This window comes from Salmo salar, chromosome ssa12 (genome assembly GCF_905237065.1).
Source record: "Salmo salar chromosome ssa12, Ssal_v3.1, whole genome shotgun sequence".
NCBI classification, from domain to species: domain Eukaryota; kingdom Metazoa; phylum Chordata; class Actinopteri; order Salmoniformes; family Salmonidae; genus Salmo; species Salmo salar.
Window position 1 is genome coordinate 45,383,396 of NC_059453.1, and position 10,773 is coordinate 45,394,168.

Here is a 10,773-nt window from a genome sequence, read left to right on the forward strand (position 1 = left end):
GAGATAGCAGGAGAGCTGGCCAAGGACGGCACGTTCAAGAGTTTTGGAGAGAAAAGAAAGAAGGGATACTGGTCTGTAGTTGTATATGAAAGCTGGTGGTTCCTTTCAACATGAGCCTTCAATATTCCCAGGTAAGAAGTTTTAGGTTGTAGTTATTATAGGACTATTTCTCTCTATACCATTTGTATTTCATATACCTTTGACTATTGGATGTTCTTATAGGCACTATAGTAATTGTTAGCCTAATCTCGGGAGTTGATAGGCTTGAAGTCATAAACAGCACAATGCTTGAAGCACAGCGAAGAGCTGCTGGCAAATGTAGGAAAGTGCTGTTTGAATTAATGCTTAAGAGCCTGCTGCTGCTCAGTCAGGCTGCTCTATCAAATATCAAATCATAGATTTAATTATAATATAATAACACACACAAATACGAGCCTTAGGTCATTAATATGGTCAAATCCGGAAACTATCATTATTTCAGTGAAATATGCAACCGTTCCGTATTTTATCTAACGGGTGGCATACCTAAGTCTAAATATTGCTGTTACATTGCACAACCTTCAATGTTATGTCATAATTATGTACAATTCTGGCAAATTAATTACGGTCTTTGTTAGGAAGAAATGGTCTTCACACACTTCGCAACGAGCCAGGCAGCACAAACGGCTGCATATACCCTGACTCTGCTTGCATAGAACGCAAGAGAAGTGACACAATTTCCCTAGTTAAAATAAATATGTTGGCAGGCAATATTAACTAAATATGCAGGTTTAAAAATATATACTTGTGTATCGATTTTAATAAAGGCATTGATGTTTATGGTTAGGTACACATTGGTGCAACAGTGCTTTTTTCGCGAATGCGCTTGTTAAATCATCACCCGTTTGGCGAAGTAGGCTGTGATTCGATGATAAATTAACAGGCACCGCATCGATTACATACGACGCAGGACAAGCTAGATAAACTAGTAATATCATCAACCATGTGTAGTTAACTAGTGATTATGTTAAGATTGATTGTTTTTTATAAGATAAGTTTAATGCTAGCTAGCAACTTACCTTGGCTAATGCTAGCTAGCAACTTACCGTGGCTCCTTGCTGCACTCACTTAACAGGTGGTCAGCCTGCCACGCAGTCTCCTCGTGGAGCGCAATGTAATCAGCCATAATCGGTGTCCAAAAATGCCAATTACCGATTGTTATGAAAACTTGAAATCAGCCCTAATTAAAATCGGCCAGTCACAAAAACTTGTTTAGAAAATGTGCCCACTCTGGTCTTGGCATATGCGCTCTAGCCAACAGCTCGCAGATACAGTGCTGGTAGGCTACCTACTTTTTGAGATTATTATGGATAAGAGTGATATTATTTGTATTTGTCAAACGGCAGCCAAGCATGGATCATGTCACCAGAATAAGACCCTGGATATTATTGGAAAGGAGCATCAAGCGCATCACCTTGCACATTCACCACCATGTGAAGTTAATGATAAAAAAAATAAAAAGACTTATCTGTAGCCTAATAAACTGCACGCTTTCCCAAATCGTAGTGGGAGGACCACACAACATATCGCCATGTGACTCCAAGTATACATCAATATGATTGTTATTATATCAATATTTGCGAATAAAGTCGTTTCCACCACCATTTCTCGCACAATTCATTTTACAGACACAAAAAGATTCCACCATGTCGAACGAATGAATTGTCTATCGGCATTTATACAATTGCACTGGCATTTCATGTTTCCATCAGCCCATTGCTTTTTTTATGCATCATGTAATTAATCCGCATGAAATGGTTGGATGGAAACGTGGTTAATGTTACAGTAAATTCCAGGTAACTGACATAACCGGTAAGGGGAGAATCTTTACTTCCACTTACAGTAAGTACGATTTTCACTGACGTCAATGCATATGCATGTCTACATTTTTTATTTGAAAACTCTACGAATGTGTACCTTTGTTGCCTTGGCCCTTTTCTCCTCCATTTTCTCCCTCAGTTTTTCCACCTCTTCCTTGGTCCCGTTGAGGACGACGAGGTTTTCGTCTTTGAACGGGTCGCCACACTGCAACCAAGAGAAGGTTTTATTAAGCCCCGACATTCTTCTACATTATTTTGATGACATATGTTATGCTTTTGAGTATCTTATTTGAATCCATTAATTTAACATTACAGGGATGGTTTATGAAAGGAAAACGCATGTAGGGATTCTAAACTCCACTACGGTATGTCGTCTTGTATTTTATTCACAATGTTCAATGCAAATATAGAACGTATAAACATGTATTTTGTGTACTTTAGAGCCACAACAACAAGGACATGAAGCAAGAAGGTGATGGGTGGGAATAGTTATATAATTGGGATATTATTTTTGACAATATATCATATAGTATCATTTTGACAATAATCGTATCATTTTTGCGCCAGTTGTCTACCTGCACCAAAACTTCTGTATTTTTCCTTCATAGCTTGTTCTCCATCTACTTTTTAAATAGGGAGCTTTTATTTCCATGACTGATCAACAACAACAAAAAATCATTGCTCCCTCTTGTCCCTCTGCAGCAGACATATAGTGAGCATTATATTTGGACCATGGAATCTCAAAAATCACAGTATTGAATCGCAATACATAATCGTATCGGCACCTAAATATTGGGATAATATTGTATCGTGAGGTGACTGGCAATTCCCAGCCCTAGTAAATAATACTATCCAAATCTCAATGGAACATAGTTACAATCACAAAACAATAATTAACCTAAGCCTAGTACTAAGATAGTGGTGGCCAAATATAATGGCACCCCTGTACCTTAAAGTAATTCCCCATTTCAGAACCAATTTTTAAAAATACAATGCTAGCCTCTTGACGGTCGCCTAGGATAGGGGGCGCTACAGCGATTTTTGAAAAAAAATTGTGCCCATTTTAAACGGCCTCCTACTCAAACTCAGAAGCTAGGATATGCATATAATTAATACTTGTGGATAGAAAACACCCTAAAGTTTCTAAAACTGTTTGAATGGTGTCTGAGTATAACAGAACTCATATGGCAGTCAAAACCCCGAGACCGATCGTAACAGGATGTGGAATTCTGAATTGCGGGCTCAACTTCATCACTTTGCCTATAAATCACACCGTGAGCAATGGTTCATTGAGCACTTCCTATTGCTTCCACTAGATGTCCCCAGTCTTTACAAAGTGGTTTGAGTCTCCTACTGTGAAAACTGACAGAATGAGAGGCTGTGGAAAGTGGTCACATGAGGAGGGCCATCACCATTATGACGCCGGCGCCCCTGGCTACCCTCCCCTTTCGAAACGTTTAGAAAGACAATGCAATCGTCCCCCTTGAATCTTATTGGAGCTCTGGTTGAAAAAGGCCCTAAAGATTTGTTATACAACATTTGACATGTTTGAACGAACCTAAAAAAAAAATATGCATTTTATTGAAAGAGGAGTCCCGCGGCCGACAGAGCTTTTGGAGCAGCCTTCAGAACGCGCTAACAAGTACAAGCTATTGGGACGTAAAGGATTAACTTTTTCGAACGAAAATACATTTGTTGTGGACCTGGGATTCCTGGAAGTGCTTTCTGATGAAGATAATCAAAGGTAAGGGATTATTGACAATAGTATACAAGAGTAGATTTGATATGCGATTGTTCCAAGATGGCGCTGACCTGTAACGGTAGCCTATTTTTCTGAGTATCGCATCCCCTTTTATCGCAAAGTGTGATTACCCAGTAAAGTTATTTTTAAATCTGGCATTGCAGGTGCTTTCAAGAGATGCTAATCTATAAATCTTAGAATGACAATATTACATTTTAAAAATGTTTTGGAATAGTAATTTAGTAAATTGTAGCGCTGTTTCACCGGACGCATTTGAGGGAAAATAGTTAGTCAACGTTACGCGGCGATGTAAAATGCTGTTTTTACATATAAATATGAACTTTATCGAACAAAAGAATGCATGTATTGTGTAACATGATGTCCTAGGAGTGTCATCTGATGAAGATTGTCAAAGGTTAGTGCTGCATTTAGCTGTTTTTTGGTAATTTGTGATGCATGTGGCTACTTTTACTATATACACTCCTCTAACATAATCTAATGTTTTGCTTTTGCTGTAAAGCCTTTTTGAAATCGGACAACGTGGTTCGATTCAGGAAAGGTGTATCTATAAAACGATATAACATAGTCCTATATTTGAAAAAATGTATTACATTTTGTTATGCTAATGGCGATAGGATTTTTCGCTGGATGTCCGTCCCGAGCCCGACCAGGGGCTAGCCTAATTAAGCTAACTAAAAACAAATGGCACCCAGGAACTAATACTTGAGATAAAAAAGAAACAAAAAAAGTGCCTTCTTTGGCCCACTCGAGTGGTGCCTTCCACCAACTGCTGTTTATACAGCTCGCCATAGGTTTGATGGAATTCGGATTTGGAGTCATTGCTGGACACTACAGAACAGTTCAGTGTTTATTCTTGAACTGTTCCTGGGTGCTTTTTGATGTGTGTTTGGGTTGTTATCCTGCTGTAAGACCTACAACCTTCAACAGAGACCCATTTTTGGTTCTGCAATGTTGACAATCCAATAACGTGTGGAGACCTCACGGTAATTGACAGTTAATTAACATAACACATTTAGCATCTCCTGGCTTCCACACCTCCTAAATCTATTATTTATTTTTAGACTGATCTAAAGAAGCATGAAGAAAATGTAATCTATTTCAGAAGAAAATAATAGCATACTCTGAGTTGTCCTTATGTTAGGTGCTGCTGTGGATATGCCAAATGGCTGTGGGCTGCACTAGTTCATTTAGCAGACAAGATTTACTTATTATTCCGTGTCATTATTTTATAGTATGAAGAATACAATTGAACAAAGCTGAATACAATTTGTGCCTCAGATTTGTGTCTCGACACAATCCTGTATCGGAGCTCTACGGACAATTCCTTCGTCCTCATGGCTTGGTTTTTTCTCCGACATGCACTGTCAACTGTGGGACCTTATATAGACAGGTGTGTGCCTTTCCAAATCAAGTCCAATCAATTGCATTTGCAACAGGTGGACTCCAATCAAGTTTTAGAAACATCTCAAGGATGATCAATGGAAACAGGATGCAGCAGAGCTCAATTTTGAGTAACATAGCAAAGGGTCTGAATACTTTTTTAAATAAGGTATTCCCTGTTTTACATTTTTAACACATTCGCAAACATTTCTAAAAACCTGTTTTTTTCATTGTCATTGTGGGGTATACTTTCCAAATGTACTGTATGCGGTTTCACGCAGTGTGCACGCAAAGAGTTGAAGAAAAGAAATATGCAGTATGACTATCACACATTTGGTACTTCGTATTTTATTAGGATCCCCATTAGCTGTTGCAAAGGCAGCAGCTACTCTTCCTGGGGTCCGCACAAAACATGAAACATAACACAGAATGACATAATACAGAACACCAAAAGACAAGCACAGCTCAAGGACAGAACTACATACATTTTTTTTTTTAAAGGCACACCTAGCCTACATATCAATGCATACACACAAACTATCTAGGTCAAATAGGGGAGAGTCGTCGTGCCACAAGGTGTTTTTTATCTGTGTTTTGAAACCAGGTTTGCTGTTTATTTGAGCAATATGAGATGGAAGGAAGTTCCATGCAATAAGGACTCTATGTAATATTGTACACTTTCTTGAATTTGTTCTGGATTTGGGGACTATGAAAAGACCCCTGGTGGCATGTCTGGTGGGATAAGTGTGTGTCAGAGCTGTGTGTAAGTTAACTATGCAAACAATTTGGGATTTTCAACACATTGTTTCTTATATAAGTAAGTGATGCAGTCAGTCTCTCCTCAACTCTAAGCCAGGAGAGACTGGCATGCATAGTATTTACATCAGCCCTCTGAATACAATTAAGAGCAAAACGTGCCGCTCTGTTCTGGGCCAGCTGCAGCTTAACTAGGTCTTTCCTTGCAGCACTGGACCACACGACTGGACAATAATCAAGACTAGACAAAACTAGAGCTTACAGAACTTGCTTTTTGGAGTGTTGTCAAAAAAGCAGAGCATCTCTATTACGGCTAGACCTCTCCCTATCTTTACAACCATTGAATCTATATGTTTTGACCATGACAGTTTACAATCTAGCACTTAACCTGTTAGGGCTAGGGGGCAGTATTTACACGGCTGGATAAAAAAAGTACCCGATTTAATCTGGTTATTACTACTGCCCAGAAACTAGAATATGCATATAATTATTGGCTTTGGATAGAAAACACCCTAAAGTTTCTAAAACTGTTTGAATGGTGTCTGTGAGTATAACAGAACTCATATGGCAGGCAAAAACCTGAGAAGATTCTGTACAGGAAGTGCCCTCTCTGACCATTCCTTGAGCTTCTTGACTCTTTTTATTGAAAACTTAGGATCTTTGCTGTAACGTGACACTTCTTTCGGCTCCCATAGGCTCTCAGAACCCGGGAAAAAGCTGAATGATGTCGAGGCAGCCCCTGGCTGAAAAACATTAGCGCGTTTGGATAGTGGTCGGTCAGAGTTCTATGAGACTGAGGCGCGTGCACGAGGCGACCCCATGTTTTTATTTTCTCTCTCTTTGTACTAAAACACAGATTCCCGGTCGGAATATTATCGCTTTTTTACGAGAAAAATGGCATAAAAATTGATTTTAAACAGCGGTTGACATGCTTCGAAGTACGGTAATGGAATATTTAGATTTTTTTTTGTCACGAAACGAGTCTTGAATGCACAAACAAAACAGAGGATATTTGAACATAACTATGGATTATCTTGAACCAAACCAACATTTGTTATTGAAGTAGAAGTCCTGGGAGTGCATTCTGACGAAGAACAGCAAAGGTAATAACATTTTTCTTATAGTAAATCTGACTTTGGTGAGGGCTAAACTGGGTGGGTGTCTAAATAGCTAGCCCTGTGATGCCGGGCTATCTACTTAGAATATTGCAAAATGTGCTTTCACCGAAAAGCAATTTTAAAATCAGACATAGCGAGTGCATAGAGGAGTTCTGTATCTATAATTCTTAAAATAATTGTTATGTTTTTTGTGAACGTTTATCGTGAGTAATTTAGTAAATTCACCGGAAGTTTGCGGGGGGTATGCTAGTTCTGAACGTCACATGCTAATGTAAAAAGCTGGTTTTTGATATAAATATGAACTTGATTGAACAAAACATGCATGTATTGTATAACAATGTCCTAGGTGTGTCATCTGATGAAGATCATCAAAGGTTAGTGCTGCATTTAGCTGTGGTTTGGGTTTATGTGACATTATATGCTAGCTTGAAAAATGGGTGTCTGATTATTTCTGGCTGGGTACTCTGCTGACATAATCTAATGTTTTGCTTTCATTGTGAAGCCTTTTTGAAATCGGACAGTGTGGTTAGATTAACGAGAGTCTTGTCTTTAAAATGGTGTAAAATAGTCATATGTTTGAGAAATTGAAGTAATAGCATTTCTAAGGTATTTGAATAACGCGCCACAGGATTCCACTGGCTGTTACGTAGGTGGCACCGACCCTAGAGAAGTTAAGGAATGATTTGTACCAAATACAATACTCTTAGTTTTAGAGATGTTCAAGACCAGTTTATTACTGGTCACCCATTCCAAAACAGACTGCAACTCTTTGTTAAGGGTTTCAGTGACTTCATTAGCTGTGGTTGCTGATGCGTATATGGTTGAATCATCAGCATACATGGACACACATGCTTTGTTTAATGCCAGTGGCAGGTCATTGGTAAAAATAGAAAAGAGTAGAAGGCCTAGAGTGCTGCCCTGTGGTACACCACACTTTACATTAGAGAAGCTTCCATTAAAGAAAACCCTTTGAGTTCTATTAGACAGATAGCTCTGAATCCACGACATGGCAGAAGTTGAAAAGCCATAGCACATACGTTTTTTTCAACAACAGGTTATGGTCAAGAATATCAAAGGCCGCACTGAAATCTACCAGTACAGCTCCCACAATCTTCTTATCAATTTCTTTCAACCAATCATCAGTCATTTGTTGAGTGCCCTTTTCTATAAGCATGCTGAAAGTTTGTTGCTAATTTGTTTACAGCAAAATAGCATTGTATTTGGTCAAACCATTTTTTCCAACAGTTTCCTAAGAGATGGCAGCAAGCTTATAGGTCTGCTGTTAGAACTAGTAAAAGCCGCTTACCACACTTGGGTAGCGGAATTACTTTGGCTTCCCTCCAGGCCTGAGGACAAAGACTTTCCTCTAGGCTCAGATTAAAAATATGACAGATAGGAGTGGCTATCAAGTCAGCTACCATCCTCAGTAGCTTTCCATCTAAATTGTCAATGCCAGGAGGTTTGTCATTATTGATCGATAACAATTTTTCCACCTCTCCCACACTAACTTTAAAAAATTCTAACTTGCACTGCTTTTCTTTCACCATTTTTTTTAATGTATTAATACAATTGCTGCCTAAGTTTGCCAATGAAATAATCATTAAAATAATTGGCAACATCAAATGGTTTTGTGATGAATAAGTCATCTGACTCGATGAAAGATGGAGTTGAATTTGTCTTTCTGTCCATAATTTCATTTAAAGTACTCCAAAGTTTTTTCCCATCATTCTTTATATCATTGATCTTGGCTTCATAAAAGTGTATTTTTCTTTTTGTTGAGTTTAGTCACATAATTTCTCAATTTGCAGAAAGTAAGCCAGTCAGATATGCAGCCAGACTTACTAGCCACTCCTTTTCCCCCCATCTCTTTCAACAATAGTTTTTCAATTCCTCATCAATCCATGGAGCCTTAACAGTTCTAACAGTAAGTTTCTCAACAGGTGCATGTTTATCAATAATTGGAAGAAGCAATTTCATAAATTCATCAAGTGCAGTGTCTGGATGCTCCTCAATCACATCAGACCAACAAATATTTTTAACATCATCCACATAAGAGTCACAGCAAAATCTTTTGTATGATCTCTTATACACTATTTTAGACCCAGCTGTTGGAACTTTGGCTTTCCTGGATAAAGCCACCATATTGTGATCACTGCATCCAATGGGTACGGATATAGCTTTAGAACAAAGTGTGATCGATACATGTGGATGATCTTGTTCCTGTAGTGTTTGTAAACACCCTGGTAGATTGATTAATAACCTGAACCAGATTACAGGCACTAGTTACAGTAAGAAGCTTCCTCTTGAGCGGACAGCTTGATGAAAACCAGTCAATATTCAGGTCCCCAAGAAAGTAGACCTCTCTGTTTACATTACATACACTTGGTGGCCTATAGCAATACCCCAAAAGAAAAGGCTTTAGATGTGCCAAGTGAACCTGCAACCACAACACTTCAATAACACTTGACATAAGATATTCTCTAAGCATTACAGGGATATGGCTCTGAAAATATACAGCATCACCTCCCCCATAAGCATTTCTGTCTCTTCTATACATGTTATATACTTGTACTGATGTATCATCAAATGAATTATCTAAGTAAGTCTCAGAAATTGCTAATATATGAATGTTATCTGATGTTAGCAAGTTATTGATTTCATTAACCTTATTTCTAAAGGCTACATATATTAATATGGGCTGTTTTCAGCCCTTTCCTGGGTAGCTTATCAGAGATAGACATAATACTGAAAAGAGCAGACAAAGCAAGAGAAAAAAATACATTCAGCAGTCCATTAATCAATTGGTGTGTGTGTGCTGCGGAGTTGAGGCTACGAACCATATGATTAGCTCTCTCATCCATTCCACGCTTCTGGGAGGGTGGGTAGACAATGAGCCTGTCATAGCGGATGTACACAATGTCCCCACGCGCTCTGGTAGCTTTCATGGCTGGGATCAGTTCTTTCCTCTTCTGGTACACAGCTTCAGGATAGTCCTCGTAGAGGAAGATATACTTTTTTGGCTCTTTCCAGAACAGCAACCTTGTCCTTGAACCTCAGGAACTTGACTACTATTGGCCTGGGCCTATCACCTGGGCCGGTGGTGGGTTTTCCAGTCATGTGGGCACACTCCACCTCAATCTTCCTGTGGTCCATCTTCAATTTCTCAGAGATCATTTCCCTCACTTTATCCTCAGACTCTGTCCAGGTCTCGTGGAGATTCTGCAATTCCGTCCACAACTATGTTGTTCCGCCTTGATTGTCCCTCGAGATTGATAAATCAGACTGTCATTGTTATCACTGATTCACACACAGAACTGATGTCCTCTCTCAATGACTTACAGATTGCTGTCATCTTGCCATTCTCGTTTCAACTCATCGAGGTGACCCTGGGAGAACTGCAAACTGTTCTTCAAGTCCTGGAAATCTCTGGTCAGGTCGTTCATTCTTTTATTGGTAGAATCCACGAGAATTTGGACAAAATACTTGAAGCTATTTTCTTGTTGTTGTAACAACTGCTTGTAGGTCTCTTTTTGTTCATTTAAAAGATCCTTCACGTGTGATAGAGAGACACCACTGTCCTCAACAGTACTCCCGCTGGCTTTGGTCTTTGTCATGGTAGCTAGCAACGTATGTTACACTGTTACTCCTCGCAGTTCCAGACAGGGCAGGTCACAGGGAAGATTGAAAACAACAGCAGGGATCTAGACAGCCACAAACCCGGGACAATCCGTGGTCCCGGCCACAATGGCTAACCTCGTCGCGGGCTGCGTTCAAGAAAACCTCGCTAGCTTGATATGCAGCTAGCTAGCAGCTAGGCTATCTGCGACGCCAAATAGCTCCTCAGACCCGTCCTTGGTCAGCAGGATCACTGGAAAGACATAAGCAGTCCCAGAAACTG

General features: G+C 39.3%; 1 protein-coding gene across 4 annotated transcripts in view; it reads right to left on the reverse strand.

The window, feature by feature from the left end:
* Positions 1–10,773, reverse strand: part of LOC106565284 (replication termination factor 2) — a 53,519-nt gene that overhangs the window by 13,495 nt on the left and 29,251 nt on the right. For 2 of the 4 annotated variants that reach the window (XM_045691400.1, XM_045691399.1), the window contains exon 6: positions 1,957–2,064. The exons of the other annotated variants lie outside the window; for them this stretch is intronic. In XM_045691400.1, the coding sequence (XP_045547356.1) occupies positions 1,957–2,064 (108 nt within the window). The remainder of the gene's footprint in view (positions 1–1,956; positions 2,065–10,773) is intronic. 4 annotated transcript variants of the gene reach the window in all.